The sequence below is a fragment of the Phaethon aethereus genome (genome assembly GCF_964289735.1).
Source record: "Phaethon aethereus genome assembly, chromosome: 3".
Taxonomy (NCBI): Eukaryota; Metazoa; Chordata; class Aves; order Phaethontiformes; family Phaethontidae; genus Phaethon; species Phaethon aethereus.
Window position 1 is genome coordinate 109,454,685 of NC_138576.1, and position 22,751 is coordinate 109,477,435.

Consider the following 22,751-nt stretch of genomic DNA (forward strand, 5'->3'; position numbering starts at 1 on the left):
CAATGCATTTACTGCATCCCTGTATGACAGCAAAGCTCATTACTATTTGCCATGTTCTGTCCTTCTTAAAGCATCAAATCACATGTACAGTTTGGAGCAGCTCAATTATAAAAGGTTACTTACATCAGTTTATTCCTGGTTGGTTTATTAATTACTGTCCTTGAATCCTGATTCAAATCAGCACTCTTTCCTCAGGATAAAAGTGCATATTATATTAAAAATAATTGTTGTGGTTTAACCCCAGCTGGCAACTAAGCACCACGCAGCCACTTGCTCACTCCCCCCTGGTGGGACTGGGGAGAGAACTGGAAAAGTGAGGAAACTCATGCGTTGAGAAAAAGACAGTTTAGCAGGTAAAGCAAAAGCCACGTGCACAAGCAAAGCAAAACAAGGCATTCATTCACCACTCCCCATGGGCAGGCAGGCGTTCAGCCATCCCCAGGAAAGCAGGGCTCCGTCACCCGTAACGGTGACTTGGGAAGACAAATGCTGTAACTTGGAACGTCCACCTTTCCATCTTCTTCCCCCAGCTTTATACGCTGAGCAGGACGCCATACGGTATGGAATATCCCTTTGGTCAGCTGGGGTCAGCTGTCCCGGCCGTGTCCCCTCCCAGCTTCTTGTGCACCCCCACCCTGCTCGCTGGTGGGGTGGGGTGAGAGGCAGAAAAGGCCTTGACTCTGTGTCAGCACTGCTCAGCAGTAACGAAAACATCCCCGTGTTATCAACACTGTTTTCAGCACAAATCCGAAACACGGCCCCATACTAGTACTGTGAAGAAAATTAATTCTACCCCAGCCAAAACCAGCACAATAATATACCATAATTTTAAATAAAGACATATTGCAAACATTTAAAAAGAAAGCTTGTATTCAACTTGGTTTTGATGGAATTATGATCTCTTGTACCATGAAGTCTGACTTTTCACAGGTGACCACTGGCAAATTTCTAAATAGTTCTGTTACTGAACCCCCTTCCATGTAGAAAAGGATAGGAAAGAAATGCTGTGGACTGATTTTTTTTAAGCTTTGTAAGGGTAGTTCAAATATATCGCTTTCATCCATGGTTTTCAGAATATTTTTTAACGGGATCTCTGGTGGTTCTGTGGCATTTTCTCCTGAAAACATTTTGGTTACAAACCTGCTGTTTTGTATCAGCTGATGTGCTCCAAAGAGGTGGAAGAACTTCTGATGGTAAATCTAAAACAGATCTCCTGCAGAAATGGCTAAGTCGTGTCTGGAGACACTACGGATGCTGTTAAAGATAAGCTAAGAAGGCAAGGGCTTACCCTTCCTTATTTTAAATATGTACTTCAGCAATTTGTGTATTGCATATACCTGAAAGTCATCAAGAGCAGTCTCTCAGTTTGTGGTGTTTAAGAAAAGTTCGTCTTTATTTACTCTTAACAGCAAATATCCTTTCCATCTAGTGGGAAAGGGCAGGCCGATCCTACTTTGCTGAGCTACTCCGTTCCCGTTAATTAGCTCCTGGTTTCTGTGTCCGTCCGTCCCCCCATCAGAGGACGGCCACTCCAGCCCCGGCCGGGTGACGCCCTGCCACTGCCTCGGCCTGCCTCCGGCCTCGCTCCACTCCTCGGCGGGGCCGAGGCGCCTGGACGTTGGGGTGCCTCTCACCCCTCCTCTCGAAGAGAGCTGCTACCCTCCTCCTACCGGATTTACCTGATCCTAAAAGAAAAAAAAAAATTAAAAAAGCACTTCAAGTTTAGGCATATAATTATCTTTTCAGGATTTGGCCTAAACCGGTCCCAGCCTCCGCTCGTCCCTCTCACGCTGTCGTGATATTACTTCAGTCAGAAACAGGGCTGCTGTGACGGCAGACGCTGCCCTAGGGCGGCAGGACCCCACCGGCTCCGCCGCGCAGCCCCCGGCTGCCGCCCCCGCCCGCCGTGAGGGGACCCGCCGCCGCCCCCGCTGCGGGGACCCGCCCCTCGGGGGCGCCCTGGCGGCGTGGGCCGCCCACCGCCGCGCCTCAGCGGGGAGAGGAGAGTAGCGGCGGTCGGGGGTCTCGGCCGGGAGCGCCGGGCGCTGACGGCGCTGCGGGGGGTCGGGACGGGCTCGGCGGCGCGGAGGGGGCGGCTGCGAGGGGCGCGGCGGGCGCCCGGCCGCGCGCGCTGCCCGTCCCGGCTCCGTCTGTGTGTGTGACACTTCCCTCCGCCGTGGCGGCGCCCGGTCGCTTCGCCGCTTTCCCCGCTGGGCTTTCGAGGGTCGCTGGTCTTACGGTCGCCCACCGGGACCCTTCGGTCGGCGGCGGAGGGCGCAGGGGGTTCTCCCCACCATGGCCTTCACCTTCGCCGCCTTCTGCTACATGCTATCGCTGGTCCTCTGCGCCGCTCTCATTTTCTTCGCCATCTGGCATGTGAGTACCCCAACCCCCGCCCCGGCCGCTCCGGCCGCACGCGGGGACCGTTAAAAACGGCTCCAGCCCCGGCGGGCGGGGGTCGTGCCGCGGGGGCAGAGGGGCGGCAGGGCGGGCTGGGGCCGGGGCGGGCAGTCCGGGGCAGCCGAGGCGAAGCGGCGGCGGCGCTTCCCGCGCTTCCCCCCGCCGGTCCGCCCCCCGCCGCGGCGGCCGTGGCGGGGGGCGGACGGGCGGACGGACCGCGCCGTGACACCTCTGCGTGGGTTATTTTATTTATTGAGTCTGTACAAGCGTAAAGACCAACGGCGGTGCCTCTGTGACGGCTCGCAATAACCCACTTGACCGCCCGCCCCTCTGAGAAGTGCTCGCAGCCTGAATGCTGCCCCGGCCCTGCGCCTGTGGAGGCCTCCCTGCCCCGCCGGCTTTGCGGAGCGAAAATGTGCCCGTCACCCAGCACTGGCTATGCCAGCGCATCCTCGGGACCTTCGAGGTAAGAACGACTGCTCTTCCTTGCCCGAGAATAGAGGGTGGCGAGGGAGAAGTCGCCCCGTACCTGGTGAAGCAGTTGGGCTGTTTGTCCTTCAATAAATGCTGCGTTAATAACTGCTTTTATTTAATAGCAGCCGGGTTTGAACGTGAAACTTCCTCGCCCTTGGAGTGTGCGAACTGGATGTTTGAGTCCGCCTTCATTGATTTCACTCGGAAGTGGTGGTGCTCATTCCTGACTGTACGCTGGGTGGCCGCAGTAGGCATAGGCATGTAATTTAGGTGGTGTTTTATTTGCAGAGTGATGGAATTATCCATATGCATAGTTTGTGATTCTTTTAAACGGTTATGTATTTTGGAATTGTCTAAGCTATGTGTGTTCTACGCAATTATCTTCATGCCATAAACGTTCAGGATGGATAAGTTGAAAAATAGAGCAAGTCTCATGAATGCCTGTACAGATACCTGATGGAGTAGGATTAAAAAACCACCTCTTTTGATGAACAAGCAAAGGAGATACCGAATTTAATTTTATTGAAATGAGAGGAAAGCTGCTAGCTTAGTTGTATGTAAGCGTGTTAGAAGTATGAAACAGATTACTCTGTTGGGAGAAGTCTTTGCAATCTAATTGTTCTGAACTGTTGGTGGTACAGTTACAAGTTTTTTCTTATTAATGAAACCACAGAAGTGTAATGGTAATGCCAAGTACTGTAGTGATGTCGAGTACTGCAAAGCTGAAAAGGGTCTCTAGCAGTCAACTACTGTACTCCTGTTCTCTGAAAAACGGAATAGTAGTATTTAGATGATTACTCATGTTTTCCTCCCTCCTCTTCCCCAAATCTTTAGATCCCCAAAAGTGAGACTTCTGCAGCTTCTTCAAAGGGTTTAGAGTTGAAAGGGTATTCTACTCTGAATCTCTTGCTACAAATTAAAGGTTTTTTTCTTCATTACTATCACAATTATAATGATTTTTTTAATGTATTTGAAGTCTGTTACTGTGTCATCTTTTTCCTGGACTGAAGTTGTTGTTGTCTGGAGACGTATAGCATAGTACTTATAGCAAATCCGGCAAATTATCCTTCCATAAATCAGTGTAATTACTGCAAATTTACTCTTAAGTGAAACATTTTTCACCTTTCAATCTGTAAACTCATGAAGAGCAATCCATTTGTTCTAAAGGTCCATAAGAGGGAACTATGAAAGGAAACGTTTTGTCAATAGGCTTATGTTTACGGTGCATGTTTCTTACATCTGTTAAAAAATTGTTAAGGGACTGAAATTGAAAATGGCTGGAAATGCTGTTGTAATAGAGCAAGAATGGGTACCATCTTTTCTTATAAATAGATAATAATTCTATTAAAATACATGGCTTATGAAGGTCGTAGAATAACAGATTTAACACTCTGCCAGAATAAACTTTGAAGTATAACCATTACCCACATGTACAAAACACAAGGATTTTTATTATCCTTTCTGTAAGAACTGTTAGAATCTGGTTTCCTGTTTCTTCTAAAATGCAGTCTTAATATGTAGCTTATGTATTGAGTCATAGGAGTTTCTTCTACTTTAAACATCTCATTGTGAAAATCTTCCCATAAACCAAAACTCCTACTCCCTCCCTGTGAGCTGATTTTTTTCACTGTAACATACTTGTAAGGGACAGTAGATATATTTTAAATAGGTTCTCATAAGGGTAGTGGAGGATTTTAATAATTGTATTTTCCTTTTAATTTTTTTTTTAAAGTGTTTGATTTTGTGGTTTTTGTTTTTTTTTTTTTAAACCCAAACAGATTTGGTTACTAAGAGAAAGTTTTTGATTAATCTGAGCATCCCATCAGTTTGAAAGATTTCTGAAGTTCTAAGACTGAACGAGACTACATATTTTGTAAATTATTTTAAAGGATGAAAAACTGTAGCATTTGGACTTGATACTGTTCTAGCCTGAAGCTGGCTGATGTTTGGGCAGTTTTCTGGAATAAATTGACAGTGGATCAAATAAAACCTCAGTTTCTTCCTGCTGGGAAGTCAGATAAATTATGATTTTCATTAATATTGATGTAATAGGTTCAATAAAAACTGTGAAACCAAAACAAAAGAAGAAGGTAAAATGAGGAATTTTTATTTTTTGAAACTGCTTTTCTGATGCCTTTCCTCTAAGAAGTTAAAGGCTTTCTATACGTTCCTGTGCGCTGTACTCTTTGGGGGCAGACAGAATGAAGCTGGTCAAAATATTTTAAAGGAATTGTAAATAAAATACAGAAACTCCTTTAGACATCTGAAACATGTAATAATTTTTTTTCCTACTCCTGAGTCATCTTCTCATATAGGGTGCCAGTGGTGTCTGTCAGGATTAAAAAAAACCACAACAAAACAACAAATTAGATGCTATCAGAAACATTTGTTTAAACTATGCACAAGTTTTATCTTAATATATTAGTGTGTGAATTTCACTCATACATATTAAAGGAAAGGGCTGAAAAATCAAATTCTCCATGAAATACATAGTACCAATACCAGTCTTTGTGGTATGGGACTTTTTTTAAGCATTTAGGTTGTTCAATGACCACATTACCTCTACCTGTAGTGACACAGTATTAGAAATGTCATGTAGAAGTGGATGTTTTTGTGCCACTTTTGTGGAAAAGTACTAAAGAATTTAGTAGAGGATGATGACCTTTCTGCTTGGTTCCTTCTAACTAGCCTCTGGAATTTAATAAAACCTTACATTCACAATTTAGAATTACATTGGTTGTTTCAAACAATTCTTTTGGTGTTTGGAGTAAACTTTATGTAATGCTAAGAATTAGTCCTTTCAAAATTCAGGAGAACTTTTCCATCTGAGGCCTAAAACTTTTCCCCAAGTTTGAATTTTCCTAAGTATACAGTTTGGTAATGTTGGTTATATTTGAAGCTGTATTAGCTAAACGTGTATCAGCTAAATGAGACTGTCTTCAAATGACGTTTGCAAGCGTCAAAACATGGAGCAAACTTTGGTGAACGAATATCTTGTGGGTGGAAAAGTTATACATAGAGATACCTCAGTACATTTGATTTGAGTGTACGCTGCATGTGACTCGTTGCAGAATGCGGTTACAATAGCACTTGTTACTTCAGGAGCTGACTATCATTTGAATGTGTTTTGGACAAGGTGTCCTCTCAGCTGGACTGATGCATCTGATCATATTTTGGAGGAGTTGCATGATACAACTAACACCCAAATTTGGTCTACTAACTATGTAGTTTTATATCCTTACCTGATCATGTAAACTCAAGAACAGAATATGTGGTCTTCTTACTAATCATCACAGATACTTTGTTTTGCTGTCCTCAGGTCTTATTCTTCTTTATAAACAGGTTTCTACTGATCAGTTTTACTCTATTCCTAAACTATCTTGAACTAGGATTTATCTTCCTGTTAACATTTAACTGAGCTATGTCGAGCCTCTCTGAACTCCCAACAAGATTCAACTTACCACATTCATTTCTAGTGTAGCTCCACTGAGTTGTATCTGAAGGGAAGTTGACTGAAGTTGACCAAATTGTGGTTTATTTGTCATCACTTAAAATGTGACATGCTTGTGTGAAGTCCCACAGCACTGTTATTCTCTTCAGATACATTGGTTTTAGGTAATCTGAGTCCTTTCTTTTTTTAATATTTTAACATTAAATTATCAGCTTTGATATTTGTTCTTTGAAAGCTTTAAGAAAAGAGCTTTTCAAAATGTTCCATTTTATAATACCATAGTAAAAGAATTCATAAATACCAATAATATTACTTTTTAAAAAAAGAATTTCTGTGGTGGGCCGTCTCTTTTTGAACTCGTACCAGCATATTTTAAATGTGTGTGACTGCTTCATAACCAGTAGTACTTCAGGATTGACAGGAAGTGTTAGGAGTGTCATGCTGGTGAAAAAAATTAATCATGCATGCCTGAGAAGTTGTACAAAATTTGGTGTGCTTTTGGAGTATTCTGATATAATTGTGAATTCAGATAGATCTGGGAACAGCTCTCTGGCATGACAAAAGTTGCGTGCACAGAAATTGGTGACAGTTACTTGAACCAAGCATAAGAAGAATAAAGCAGGAGAGCATGGAAACTTTTTGTATGTTTTACGCTGGTTTCCCCCCCTTACTTTTCTTTTGGAGTGTGAGGACAGTATTAATACTGAAAAACTACCTTAATAAGACTTTGGCTTGACTTAACAGTTACAAGTTCACAGGTATACTTAAAAACAGTGGGAGGCAGTGATTGAACAGAGTAATATAGGCTAAGATTGACTTTTAATTTTAAATTAAAGCATCCTTTTTTTGCAACCACCAGGGAAAGAAGCCCTCAGAATCTATATTCGGTGCGGTTTCTGTATTGGCTTTGTGTATTATGTTTAGTGGACAGCTTGAATTATGCCTTGTTTTCTCATTTACTAAGTGTGGGTAATAGAACTGAAATCCAAGTACTGCATGTCATTTCATTTAACATATACCCCTAAAATGCCTTTGCTTTCTGAGAGAAGCTGCTATGTACATATAAGATGTTGCCACTTCTGTTATTTGTCATTTGTACTGTCTTGGTGATGTGGACCATATTTTATTAGTTCTCAAGTTGCAGTAGCTTAAGTAAAAAATTCAAAAGCTCTCCAAGAGTGGAATTTGGTGAGTATTCGGTATCTGATTCACTTGGGCTTCCTCATAAAATTCCTAGCCTAATTTTTAGTAGATTGTACAACCTTAATTTTAAATATACATAAAAAGTACAGAATAGAATCGTTTAGGTGCTAGTCTATCAATGTTCTCTGTGTATCAGAGTGTGTATTGTATGGTTTCTGTAACTTTGGTTTGGAGGACAGCTAGTTGTCTTACCTGAAACCAGTAAAGAGATCCATGAGCTCACCTGAACTCCTGCTTCTCTTCAGTAATCTGAATTCAGCTACCAGTCATCTCAATTTAACCTCTTTACAGTGCTTTAGAGCTTGTCTTGGAAAGAAAGTAATTTCCTTACAGTCTTGTGGTCAAGCTTGAATTTTCTTTCAGATATTGAAGTTCAGTGCTGTCCTTTAATGAGTCATTAATTCAATTTTTTGAGAATGTTGGATAATTATGTGATTGAAATCAGATTAAGGTTTCCTGAACAGGAGCACAAATGCTGTATGTTATACATATTTCTTTAAGATATTTTTTCTTCTCTAAGTAGCTAGGCACACTGTCCTTGAAGGCTTCATAGTCATGACAGCTTAAGGAATGAGTCTGATATTTCCATCTTTAAAGGCAGAGCACAACCAGATTGGTCTGGCTATAACATTGCTTGACAGTTCCCTTATAACTTCTCTTTCAGAAGTTTGTCGCATTAATGCTGACAGACAGATATTGGGCCAGGCAGCACAAGCTGTGGAGTAAACTATTTTATATATTAAATAAGTATATTTCAGTTTGGTTACCTTGTCATGCTTAAATAATAATTAAAAAATCATAGAAGTCTTTGAGCTGTACCACAGACTTAAAGGCTGTGGAGAGATTAAATTGGATCTCTGTGTATGCTTGAACTGTCATGATGAGATTTATTTGGAGAAAGGTTTTAAATTGTGAGTGGTTTGCCACTGGCTGTAATTCCAGATGCTTCACAAGTCACAGTGACTCAATTATCTGTGTAAAATAAATTATTCTGTGGAGTCTCATGCCTCCCACAAAAATGTACAGAGCGCTATTTAAACGTTATTTTGTTGTCACATATCCAATATTTTTTCAGTCTTAAGATTAGTTGGAAAATCTACTTATTAAAGGGATTTTATATCCAAATTGATAAATAATGTATTTCTAGTGCCTTTTTTTTTAAACTGCTGTGCTTGTTAACAAGCAGGGCAATATAGCTGTCATATTTTATTAGACTGTGAGTACAACTCTTGGGTTGAGTCTGAGGCATGAGGTTATAGCTCTTGTTACGTATATTTGTTTATTCAGCCATCACATACTACATTAAATCACACTTAAAACATTGAATTCAACCCTCAGACCTCTGGCTTAGTCGATTCCTGCCCCGCCCCCCCACCTTAAATATCCTTTTATCAAAATATTTTTCAGAAAGAGGAAGAAGCTCAGCAGAGGATAAGAATCTTCTCCTTACAGATACTAGACTGCTCTTTGACCTGTTCCTCTTCTTCAGTGCCTCTGACATGCAGTTCATTTATAACCAGCGTTGCTGCTGACAGCTGGAGGTGACTCTACCAAGCAATGAAGCTAGGTCTCGCTTCAGTCATAAGCTGGGGATGCTGAGAGACTTACTCTTCTGGAGGTTGGTGGTTTGGAAAACACTTCCACTTTCTGTGGAAACAAGGTATCTCTCCCATATGAAATTACTCTTATTTCCACTCTGCAAAGAGATGGTCACTTAAAGCCACAGGACAGAGTCAGCTGATGAGGTGAAGGTAGAAGAATGTAAAATACTACTTGATTTACTAGATCAACTTCTTCCATTGTTTCACAGTTGGAAATTCCCATAAAAAAAAATTCAATTTGTGATGCTGTGCAGAGAGCAAGATGCAAAACCATTGACAGAACGGTTCCTGTGTTCCTTGATAATAATTACAACTTCAGGAATATTCAGTTCCTGCAAAAAGAAATAATAAAAGGTTCGTAGAATAATTTTGATTGAAAGAGACCTAGGCAATCATCTAGTCAAAACTCTTCTTCAAGGTGGGCGTTATTTCAAAGTTAGCTCAGGCTGTTCTGGCCCTTGTCCAGATGACTTATGAGCTCTCTGTGGGTGGAGAGTCCACAGCCTCTCTAGGAACCTCTTCCGGTACTTTTCTCCTCTCACTATGAATATTTGTTTTTGTACACATAGCTGGAATTTCTCTGGGTGCAACTTCTGACTTTTGTCTCTTGTCCTCTTGGTGCATGCCCCTGAGAAAAACTTTGTGCTGACTTCTGTCTAGCCTACCCCAGGAAACTCAACGCAGTAATTAGATCCCGCCATAGCCAAACCCACTTCCCTCAGTCTCTCCTTGTATGTCATGTGCACCAAACATCTTTTGTCCACCAGAATGGCCAGGTCCTTTTTTGCTGGGTTGCTCGCAGGCTGTAGTGTTGCATGTGGATAGTCTATCCCAGGTGCAGGACTTTGTCTTTGTCTTGGTTGACCATCATGAGGCTCTCGTTGGTCGATTCCTCCTGCTTGTCGGGGCTGCTCTTAATGGCAGCCGTGCCCTCCAGTATGTCAACTGATCTCCCCAGTCTGGTGTCATCTGTGAACTTGCCCCATCAGTCTCGTCTTCCAAGTCATTGATGAAAATGTCAAACAAGTCTTGCTCCAGTATTGATACCTGAGGAACTCCACTTCTAACTGGGTATCAGTCAGACTTTAAACCAGTGACCACTACCCCTTAAGTCTGATGGTACAGCCAGTTTTTCACCCCGTAGTCTGCCCATCCTGTCCCCCCAGTTCGAGTACAAAACATCTTCCTCTTGCTTAGTGTTTCATTGTGTGCCCAGGAAAATTCAGAGGAACATCAATGCACCTTGTGAAAGCAGGACAAAAGTTTATATTTTCCTCCACTTCCCATTGAAAAGTATTACTGTATAAAGCAAAGGTTTATTTTAGGAATGTTATTGTGAAAAGTTATGTTAGAAGGCACTGAAAAATCATAAAACGATTACAATGGAAGTAGGTTTTCACAGCAAGATACTGCAGGAGTGCTGAACTTGCAGCTCCAGTTTTGATAATGTGAGCACATGAAACAGAACATAAGGGAGATGAAGAAATAGTGCCTTCATTGAGTTGTCCTGTAACACACTGCTTGCAATTCCTCACCATGCAGTGGGTCATGAAAAACCTTTGGGGGTTGGTTTTGGGACCTTTTGTATTTCTGTGCTTTTGTGGGTTAGGTCATATTCTAGCTATGAGAGTTAGAATTTTTTTTTTTTTTTAATACAGCTGGAAGTGTAAGCTAAGCATATCACTGGAGGAACTAAAGTTTAAAAAATTAAGGAAATCTACAGTAAAGTGGTGAGAATTAGTATGTTATAGTCTTTGCAGTTCTCTGCTAATAGATACTGTGCAAGTGCCAGGCATTGTTGATACAAGTGCCATTATTCTTTAATAGAATTACATTAGATTTTTGAATGCATTTAAATGCCAACCATCTTCATGCTGTGAGTCACTATTTCAAGTGTTTGATTGTTTAGTCAGTCTTCTGTTGCATTATTATTTTATTGCATTATGAGTTCTGGCTAAATAGTTCACAGTGTATCACCATCTAAGTATTAACTGCCTTGTACATTCACAGAATGGGCATTTATAAGCAAGCATAATGAAGGCTCCACTGAGATCAATTTGATTGTGTGTGTTTCAGAGTTTTCTTCCCTCAGTATTATATAAACACTATTAGCAGATCCTTTAGAAAATTGATTTGCTGATCATTTAAGTGGCAGGGCTATTTGAAGCTATGGTGAAATGTAACCTTAGCCATAATCATGCTCCTGTAATTAAACTAATGAGTTTCATAAGAACATAGGTGAACAGATGAGGATGCTTTTTGGACTGTTGTTTGGTTATTTTGCGCTCAATGTTTGCCAGCTGCTGTATCTCTTTCCCTTGCCGTATTTCTGCAACCATAGCTGCATTGCTGCTGTATTGCCTCACCTTGCCGTACCTCTGCAAAGACAGCTGTGTGGCTGATGGCCGTTTGTGTATGTGTGTGCCTTGGCCTTGGAGTTGTTTCCTCCGCATTCTGCCTGGCCTCTTTATGGGAAGGAAAGAAAACTTGGGAAGATCTTGAATCTGGTCATCCCCACCTGATGCCACGTGCATTATAAGAGCCCCTGTTCCCTTGTCCTGTCTCTTGCTGGTCTAGCTGGGCTCCCGCTGTGACATGGGGAGGCAGGAAGCACAGATCCAGCAGCATTCCTGCCTGCTGCCCCACAGCAGGCTCCTTTCTGAGACAGCGTTGGTAGGACCCTACTGTTGAGTGGGTAATGAAGAATAAAAATGATGTGGGAAAGGGGGAAGTGGGACAGTGGGTAGGAAGAATCCATGAAGAAAGATGTGAAGGAAAGAGCAAATGGGAGAAAGAAAATATATGTATGAGTAAGGGACTAAAAAGAGAGAAGATTGAGAACACAGAATTCTTGTTTGGGAGACAATTATTCGAGAAGCAAAGGCTGCCTGAATCCAGAAGGTATGGTTGAATTCAAGTGGTGGACGTTTTTGGACAGCCTGTGTAATGAGGCTTCTGTGTGGGTATGGTGTAATAATGTGACATGCTTGAACAGATTTTTTTAGCGGCAAAACCCAAATGCCCTTATGTGTTTCTTGCGTTTTGGTGAATGTGCATAAATCACTGCTGGTAGGAATGGAGAACATGAGAGAGGGGAAAGGAAGTAGCAGCAGCAATATGAAACCTGTGAGGAAATGGAGGAGAACTCAACGTAAGGAGCGTGTGGGGGAAACGAAGGTAATACTTCTCTGAAGTATCAGTGAAACAGAAATTAAAAATGTCAAAATAATAACTTGCAACAATATGTAGGAATCTATGAAAGCTCAGGAATAGAATAAATTGTGGTGTGGTGATCAGATTGGAAACTTGCTTATATACAGGACTAGCCAACTGGCCAGTCTCTTATCAATGACCTTTATCTTACCGGTATTGAAAAAAATTTTCTCTTTTGATCTCATTCTCTTACCTCCTTTTTTGGAGCAAATATTTTTTCTAGTTGTATCTATTCTGGTATATTTTCCCATCTGTTTACTACCCTTTCCCTGAAATTATTTTGCAGAAGCATTCTTTATTCTTAGCTTTGGGATTATCAGCTTTGTGCTGTTAACGGATAGAAAAAGTGGTTCAGTTCGTTTTGAGAATAATTTGTGAAGATGGATCTTTGTGGCTTTAATGCGGCTATGTCTTTCTTCTCACATCTCCCCCATGCTGTAGGTTTGATGAGAAGAAAAAGGCAAGTAGAAACATTGCGTGGGAACACATTGCATTTAAGGTCAGGTAAATTAGAAATTATATGTAATTTCGAGGAAAAACAGGGACACAAGAGTACACCCTCTCACATCTATAGGCAGCCAGTTATATTGCCTCCAGCCAGAATTAACCTATTGGTTCAATGTGACCAGCCTACCAACCTTCCTCCTATCTTCCGCATCTGGCCAGCCTTTTGTATTAGGTCTTTCACCAACTCAAGTCTAGCCTGTCCCCGGTTCGGTGTGGAAAAAGCTGGGTAGTGAAGAATTTGGCCTATACAAGTAGATGTACAAATCTGTAGCAATGTATCTGTGATACAGAGGTAATGAGAAATAATCTCTGTTGTTTCTTTTCTTACCATGCTTTCTTAGTTGGTGTGGAGTTCAGCATAAAGAGAAGCAAGGGCAAAGCAGTGTTCTCTCTTGTGCTGAAAGCAGAGTTCCTCAGCCTTTCCTGGGCGTGGATAGAAAATAATGCTGTTTTCTTCTCACCCTTGTTGATTGAGAGGTCTGCAAACTAGTTCTCCTGCACTAGCCATTACCTCAATCAGAGCCATCAATCTGAGGTCAACATCTCAACTGTAGAGCTTGGATCCAAACTCCCATAATTTGCTCTTGGCCCACTGAAGAGATCAAGACTGGGGGTGAAGCTCTGGCCTAACTTTATACATGTGCTTGTTCGATTTGTCTGCAGATACCGTCTTAGTTTGTGTCCTTTCCAGGACAGAAGAAAAAGCCGGTACAAGAGTCTGTATGATCTTTGATAAGATGCTCCCTCTTAGTTTGCTGAATGCGTGGCCGTGGCTGGGAATCCACACTGTAACAGACTGATTGCTTTTCAAGACAGTCCTGACTATCAGATCAAGTTAGTACCTCACTAAGAGGTGACAGCATTCCTGATAGGACATGTCCATTTGTTGTCATTGATGCTCTGTGAGTAACAGATCTTCAGGTTTTGGTGTTGAACTGAAGAAATCAGAAGTGGTTAGATACTGAAATGTTTAAAAAGTGTTGATCTTGTTATCTAAATGGAAAAAAATGTTTGTTTTAGAAATAATCCACATAAAATACTCCATTGCATGTAGGAGGAGAAGACCATATGCAGGGCAGAATATTGGCGGCATGCTTGTGTCGAAAGTACAAGGAGTGTGGGAGATTTATACTGAGTTTCCTTTGCTGCAGAGATTCAACCTGTATTTCCCATAGCCTACAAAAGTGGTAGATATTGGGCTTTTTGGGCTGGTGGGAAACAATGTCAAATCCTCTGTAAGATTTTATTGGCAGAAGGAGAAGAGCACGCATATAACTGCTTGGGAGTGCCAGCTTCGTATCTGCTGCCTTTGATTCAGACCCTGACACTGGCTTCACCGCTGGCCCTGCGAGGTGGAATGGTCTCACATTGTACAAAATTCATGTATAGAAAAATAAACGTAGGTCTCTTGCTTCTCTAATCCCTTCAGTGAAATGTATGTTTATGCATGGTAGCATGATATCAGCCGTGGAGCTGACATTGTTATTCATGTTTCAAAAAATGAGTAGTCTGATGGTTCAGGTTCTCTTGCGAGAGACATTTTTAAATCAAGTGAGGCACAAGAATTGTGTTTCTACCACACTGAATGTAATTAAATTTAAGTAAAGCATCTCCATGTACTTGGAAGCTTTTTTCTGTTCACAAATGTGGTGTGTTAACCAGTTTTGTTGCTAATTGAAAATGTGGGTTTTTTCTTAAAGTTAGTAACAACTGCCTGTGTCCCTTTAAAAAAAAGTTGAGGTTATATTGGATTTGCATAATGCTTTCTGAACTGTTTCCCTGTACTGAATGCAGTAGTGTAAGGTTTTTAAAAAAAAAAAAAAGAATTGTGACAACAAAATGATGAAATCCTTTGGGGTGGAAGAGAGGCATGGCAGTCTGGACTTACCTTAAAAATCTCTCTTCCACTTGAGGTTTTTTTTGAATTATGTTCTAGCTGCAGGGAGCAAAACTATTAGCCTGTTTAGAAACAGGCTCTGTACAGCTGTATTAGCATCATCCCTCCTGCACAGCTTCCTTCTCTTAATGAACTGCAGTTTATGTGTGCACAGCTGATTTTTGCCTTGCTGGATTTCAGCTGATCTAGACTGGAAGACAGTGAGTGGGTATAAAGTTGTGGTACAAGCAGAGGTAATCTCTGAACTCTATATTTGGGGAACAGGTGGGACATTTGTCCTTCTCCTTCAGGAGAGGGTTGACATCTCTCAGTTTCAGCATAACTGGGGAACATATTTCAGTGTCTGTGGTGAGCAAGTGAAATCTGCATCCAGAATCCTGTTGTTAGCCAGTAAAACTGTTTCTCCTTGCACTTGGATGAAATGGTTTTAAAAAGCCCCTTTCACAGCAGTTGTAAAAATCTGCCAATAGATGCTTGTCAAATCATCCTTCTGGGAACACTTTGTTCATAACAGAATTTTGCAGCTGCTGAGGTTTTTTTTTAGTGGTTTTGTCAAAACTAATAACAACAAGTGAGTTCTTACATTCAGAAATCAGGTTGTGTTTTCAAGTTGTTGTCTGCAATGTTGAAATAATAACCAGTAACTCAAAGCGCTGAAAGCTCTGTACAGTATGGTTGTATTTCTGAAGACATATTTCTGTCTTTTTCAAATGTGGATGGAGTTTTTCATTCTTGTACCAATAGGTGGACTGTTTCAGGTGACTGCCAAATAATTGTTCTTAGCAGTTTCTCTTGCACCTCTCTGCAGATTTGAAAATCTGATTTGGCGTAGCTGAAGCAATAATACTGTTTTTGTCCATCTGTGTAGTTTTTGGGGTTTTGTTCATTTGTATAGTTTTTATTTATGCAGGGGAATACAGCTGTGTAACTATACAGACTGGTATGTTTGTGCACGTGTGCTCTCAGCAAGGGAGTCTTCCTCTATGAATTTTCATCAATATTTAATTAGAGTAGTATAATTATACCTCTACATTCCCATAGGTAGATAGGAAAGCTTTTTAAATCATGTTTGCAGAACGGAGATTATATGTTTTTAATTTTGCATATTAGAGTTTCTATTGGAAAATACTTAGGATCTGGCTTAAATACTTCAGAAATTACAATAAAATTTTCATAACTGTTAAGTTAGCTTAAGTTTCCAGTTACAGCCTAAAAAGTTTAAATTGCGTTGGCCTAAATGTAACATCCTTTTACAGACAAAAGAACTTAAAGACGGAGACTAGGTGCCCAGGTGTATGGGCAGCCCTGGATGGAGCCACAAGAGCTTTGTTTGCATTAGCAATGTGTTTGGATTTCTGCATGGAGAGTTGTTTAATAGTGGCAGCATGTGAAATTCAAGTGAAGTAGAGCAAGGAAATACCATACAATTGTTAGTGTGAAATCTGACAAATAGAACAATTTTCTGCCCTTGAGTGATTTAAAACCATTTGCTATCTTAATCCAAAAAGGCACTGCTTAAAGGAATGCTCTGCTCTAGAGGTGAACAACAGTACAATAACCAGACAGAAATGCATAGTTTCACTTCTCATATGATTTTAGTCTACTGACAGTATTCTTTGTTTCCCCTAACATTTTATATGGTGCAGCAATCTGGAGGCTTTGGTTCTTCTGCCACTGATTCTGTAAATCATTTAATTTCTCTGAGCTTCATTTTTCCTCTTGTATGAAAAAAGGAAATGATACTTTCCTTGTATTTGTTAAGGCCTTCATTGCCTTGAAGGGAAGTTTATAACTGCAAGGCATTGTTAGTTATTATTGTTTACATTTATTAATATGTGGTGAATTAATAAGTGTAATACTCAGAAAAGTAAATACATTGGGGAGAGGAATACCATTCATCTCGCTTTCCTCTTTGCACTTTATTTGGCTGTAGTGTTAAGGTTTTCATCAAAACCAGCATTTCAGATACACTGGTCTGGGAAGCTACTGAGTTACGTGAGCAGGTATGGTGAAAACCAAAAATTGAGCCTTTTTTTCTTTTTTAATAAGAGATGTTTAACAAAAGGGTATAGACAAGGAATAAAAATGACAAAAAGGATGAAATTCTTGGGCTTTTGAGACAGGTTGCCCATCCATTCATGCAACTTTGAATAATCTTTCTGAGCAACTGCTGTCTGTCACTCTCTAACGGAGAGAAGAGCTCTTCATGCTAACAGAAAGTCAGGAGGGGTGATTTCCAGTAGAATTATACTTGACAGTGCAAAGATTACACCAAATTATTTTGCTTTATGTCCTGTCCTTGCTTCATTGATCATGTAACTGCAACTTCCAGATGGCTGTAAGCCTCTCTTTAAATATAATTAAGATGCAAATGTGCCCCAATATGGCAACTTGAAATACCAGGCAGGTTTGTAGCTGAGATCATATGGAGAAAGGCAGGGAACTAAGTCATATGAGATAACATTGCAACATTGACTGATACACCCATCTGGCTAATGGGGAAGTGCTGTTACAAATATCAGAGCACTTGCTGTGTTTCAGAGATAAGCAGTTAAAAACAGAGAAATAAAGGGATCAGGGAAGGAACATTTTCAAGGACAGGCAAGTATTAAAGGTTTATTCTTTGATACTAACATGCGACATGGAGTTGCGTATTTCACCTATTAGGTTAATATAGCTATGTAAAATTACCACATTAGTAATGTTTGAGCTGAACGATCATTTTTGTCTTTCTGACTTTAGTACTTTTTCAGGGCATGTATGTTTAAAGTTGCACATGTTTTGCAGTAGTCTGCCTGCTACAAGGAGGTAATGCATCGTTTATCCATGTCACTGGGAGCTAAGACTGTACTCTGAAGGCTTGTCATGTGAACCAGGCACGCAATATTTATTAACTGTTAAAGGTTCCTTATCTGAAGTAAGAACCCACACAAATACTGTAGGTATTTGGCCTATGGGGCTTTCTAACACCATTCTCCTGAATCTGAACTGCTATCTAAAGAATAAGATTTTAGTGCATCTTTGTGTGTTATCTTTTCAAATAAGGGATATTGAAGTCCATAAATAGCAGTGATGCTATGTGCCAGTATAAAACTCTTCTCAATTTTTAGATGATGTACTGAATTCCATTACTGATTTGGAAGCTCCTGACTATTGAGACAGTTCCTACACCTGCCGTATATAAGTTCCTGCAATATGGCTTTGATGCAGGGAGGAGAGTAGAACTGTGTCAGGCCTCTCTGCTCTAACGGTTCCTAATCAAACTGAAGGTGCAGTCGTACAGGTAGCGTGCAAGCAGCTTTTCTTGTCTCTTTGGACACAGCTTGACTCGCTGTGTAGATTTCTCCGCTTTCTGAATCATCTTTAGAGGAAATTCCTGCTGCACTTCCTTGTCAGGGACACCTCTTCCCTCGGGGTGCGGCAGCAGGCACGGAGTTCTTTTTGGACTTGGTCCCTGCTTAGATGGGCAAGGGAAGAGTGTGGTGTCCACTCAGCCACAGCGAGCTAAGCCTGCTGGATAGCCAGGTGAAGGCCAAAACAGGAACATTATTTCACTATTTTTTATTCCTCTGCCACTCATTATTGTACTAATACATTACTTATGGCTCTTTTCTTATGTTCGTAAGGATCTTCCTTTGTCTCCCTGCTCTTAGAAGTGAGGGCTTAATAATGGAGGGATAATTTGATACATGAACTTATGTATAAAGGCTCTTAAAAACATTTGGCAAGACTTTGACTTTTTCAAAAAAGAGACTGGTTAGATCTAGTTCTTTTGGCAGGTGTCAGAGTAAAAAGCTCTAGACACCCAAGAGTTAATCCACTCATTTTAGGAAAAAAATGAAGTAGAAATACAGTGCCAGCATCATTTAGCTCTGTTATTAATTCACATACAAGGGCTGTAATGCAGAAGATTTGCATGTGTATGTGTGGGTTTGTATGAATGTCAATTAGCATGAGCCTGGATGGAGTTTCTGCTGAATTGAAAACAAATGGGTTTGGAGTCATGCCAATTTTGATGCAAGTTCCCACAAAACAAGAATTTCTCATTTTACTAAGTAGGTGTTGTAATGAAGCAGTCTTGGCAATGGTATACGTGGTCTGTGTTATCTATGCAACAAATTTAAAAGTTCGGAGAAGGCTCCTAACTTTCACAACAGTCTTGTGCTGTGTAAATGGAGCAGTGAAAAGGGAAATCGTATGCCTCATCCCTGTTTTTGAAGTAAGCTTGGTGTATTTACCACTTGGATCTTTTGATATGGTGTCTGCAGAAATTGGGGGCTGAAGCACAGGAAGTCCCCTTCAGTTGTCTTTCCTGGATTCTGTTTTGACAATTAAGTGACAGTAAATTAATAACGTTTGCTGACATTACAGTTTCATTATAGCACAAACAAGAGGTACTTTGACCTGGAAAGTGAGGGGGAAAAGTTTATATCAGTGCTAAGCAGTGTGTTTTCTTTAAAATAAATACAATGAAATATTGAACTGTGTCATGTAATCCGATTTTCCTAAAACCAAAATAAAATCCAAAGCAAAAATGTAGTGTTGGAATAAAATTTTGCTTTTTGTCCGAAATCTGGAAATTCTTTCAAAATTAGTTTATTGGAAAAGTTTGAAATGCTTGTTTTTCTGACTATAGAGAAAATACATTATTTTGAAAACTCTGGTAAGTGAACCTAATCCTCTTCTTACTGAAAATGAGGATCTGATTGCTTGTGCTACGTAGGAAAATGCTAGTGTGCAGGATCATTGGTAGCTACTCTTTCTGGATGAAATAGGAGGCTAAGGTAGACCTAAAATGTTTCCTTGAAAGTTTGTGTGGTTTTTGACTTCCATGCCTTGGTTAAGCTGTAGCTTAACTTTTACTTTCTGCTGCCTTAAATCCTCCAGTCCTGTAGTTTCAATATGTATTTCTTCATCTCCTTCTCTGAACTGTTTACATAGTACTGATATTAGTGGTCACAGAGCAGCAGTATGCCCCCCAGCCCCTGAGCAAGTAAATATTGGTGAATCTGTACTATAACACAATTTGGTTACCCGGTAAATTGAAGTAGTTTGTTTTGTGAAGAACTTTATTGAAGATCTTTTTACATCTTTTTTGGTGTAAAATTCTCACTGGTGGCATGAGTGAGAATAGCTTTGTAAATTTGTAATATTGCACAGCTCCATCATTTTAAAGTCAATATGCTTTAGTATCTAGCTTGCTAATATACTGAATTTACTATAGTTACAGTTGTAACCTTAATGAATAATTTTGTGCTCTTTCAGTGGGTCATAGATTGAACCTCTGAAGCTGAGCATGAAGCAGCTCTGAGGCTTGCCAGAAAACCTTCATGAACTGTGTTAAGTGCAGATCCAATACTTGGTACAGACCATTAGTGTTAAGAACATGAGTGAGTAGAACCATAAATGCTCATCTTACTGAGTAAGTATGAAATAAGAATATAAAAATTCCCTCTTTAATAATTAAAAGTAGAGAGTACTGATCTGGAGATTTTCTGAAGGGCGTGAAAGGTAACCTCAAGGCTTAAAACAAAGATTGTTTTTCATATTTCTGTCAGCATATACAATGATGCTGTGCAGCATCGGCCTCTGTGTTTAGCCTATTTCATTTCTCCTGAATTAACTTGAATGGGAACAGCCTACTTTATTAACAGAATCACAGAATCATTAAGGTTGGAAAAGACCTCTAAGATTATCAAGTCCAACCATCAACCCAACACCACCATGCCCAGTAAACCATGTCCTGAAGTGCCATGTCTACATGTTTTTTGAACACTTCCAGTGATGGTGACTCCACCACCTCCCTGGGCAGCCTGTTCCAATGCTTGACCACCCTCTCAGTGAAGAAATTTTTCCTGATATCCAGTCTAAACCTCCCCTGGTGCAACTTGAGGCCATTTCCTCTCACCCTATTGCTGGTTACTTGGGAGAAGAGACCAACACCTACCTCGCCACAACCCCCTTTCAGGTAGTTGTAGAGAGCAATAAGGTCTCTCCTCAGCCTCCTCTTCTCCAGACTGAACAACCCCAGTTCCCTCAGCTGCTCCTCCTAAGACTTGTGCTCCAGACCCCTCACCAGCTTCACCGTCCTTCTTGTAGTGAGGGGCCCAAAACTGAACACAGGATTCGAGGTGTGGCCTCATTGCCTCTTCTGAAGACAGAAAATGAGTTGTGAAGGGGATCTGGGAACTATTCTTCTGCTGCATGTCTACCCAGCTCCAGGTGTTTTAAAGTGAGTCAGCTGATAACTTCTCCATTACAGAGAAATGCAGATACGGCCTAAAGACTTTGTGCATATTCTTAATTGTGAACCTGCATCCTTTCTGTGAAGTTAATTTTCTATTTAAGTAATAATTATAGAATGTTTATGAAGTGCACATGCACACCATTTTGGATGTTTTCCCGTTTCTATACTTCACGTATTTCATTTGATGCCCTTTTTTAAGAGGCTCCAAGGAGATGATAGAGTGCAACAGCAGGTGTGTTTTTTGCAGCAGCAGGTCTGTCCCTTCTCCCTGCAGAGGCTGTGAAAGCTGTTCTATGCAGCTCAATGACAATCAAGAAGTTATAGGAAGACACTGATTTATTACAATATGAATATGAAATGAGAGCTGAACACCATTTCCTCTGAGCAGCCAGCACTTGGTTTCAGGGCTGTAAAAACCCCTGCTCATCAGATGTTCAGTAACGTTTAGTAAAAACAAATAATGAACAATACACTCAAGCACTGGCGAATAAAAAACCAGCTATTTCCTGTCATAGCACAACCTGCATTCCATCCTTTTCCTCTGCTAATGAAGCAAAGTAGGCCAAATTGCTCTCTGGTGTACTCATGTATAGTTTAGTGTCATATAACAGGGTTGGTTAGTATCACAGGCAGAATTTTTTCCCAGCGATTTGATTTCATTTTTTTCTCCTAGCCTGATGTCAGCACTTCATGGCGTTCTTCAAAGAAGATTGTCAGGTTAATTCAGACCTGGTTTCAGTCATCTGTGATGCTGTTGAGTGCTGAATTTAATAAAAAGTGGTCCTGCTGAGGGGGAGGAAGACAGTACTTTAAAAGCAGTTTAAATCTCACATCTGCATTACTTGATGTGTCATGTATGGTCTTTGGGCCGTATCAGAGACTGTAAAATTAATAAATTTATTCTACACTTAACACCTTTTACAATTTATAGGGTATTACAAAGATATTGAAAATATTGTGACTAACAGCCACGTAAGCTGAAATGAGCATTCTCATTGGAGATCACAGTAGAGATGTTGACTCAGAGTAACCTTTACGAGGTGGAAGGGTTTTCCTTGCTGTGTTTACGTTGCTTGGTAGCCTGAACCAGATCAGTTCAACCAGAAGAGAGAGGGAAGAGGAACAACTATTTTGAACGAATGTTCACCAACCTAAATAGCTAATTTTTTTGCTCTGATTCATTTCATGATAATTATAAGAATTGGGTAGCAAAAGTTGTTCTCTCAGTCTGTCACTTTGTCCATGTCACTGTTCTCTGCATCTCTCTATGGGCTCCTGTTGCTCCATCATGTCAAGACAGTGACTTATCTTCCATTTCAGGTCCTTTTGCATTCTTACCTGACTGACTGTCTCTCACACGTTTTGTCTGTTCCTGCTTCTGCTCAACAAAATCCAACATGGTAAATGTTCAATACTATTTTCCAAACACAGTAAATACGTCTATACAGCAGTTGATGGGCAGGCATGAAGTTTAGAAGCACAGCATGCTCCTAAACCTGTCCACCTTCTGTCCATGAAGTGACTTGCAGACAGGCTATGAACTGCTGGTATGGGTGCTGTGAAGGCTGTGTATGAGAGTGGAGGTGTAGACAAATTGTTTAAATGAACCATTAAAGACAGTTTCTTCAAGATGGAATTGTGGTGCATTGACAGGGTGGTGGCAAGGAAACATATGTTAAGTGTTTCTGTTCTGTTCTGTGGTTAGTGTGGTTGTCATCAAGTTCTGTTTTATCTTAACTTTTCTAAGATGCCAGTAAG

The 22,751-nt window shown here is 40.7% G+C and overlaps 1 protein-coding gene across 2 annotated transcripts in view; it reads left to right on the forward strand.

Moving 5' to 3' along the window:
* Positions 1–1,136: 1,136 nt before the first annotated feature.
* CNIH3 (cornichon family AMPA receptor auxiliary protein 3) overlaps positions 1,137–22,751 on the forward strand; it is a 48,835-nt gene continuing 27,220 nt past the window's right edge. For both annotated transcript variants that reach the window (XM_081997294.1, XM_081997295.1), the window contains exon 1: positions 1,137–2,376. In XM_081997294.1, the coding sequence (XP_081853420.1) occupies positions 2,296–2,376 (81 nt within the window). In that variant the 5' untranslated portion in view covers positions 1,137–2,295. The remainder of the gene's footprint in view (positions 2,377–22,751) is intronic.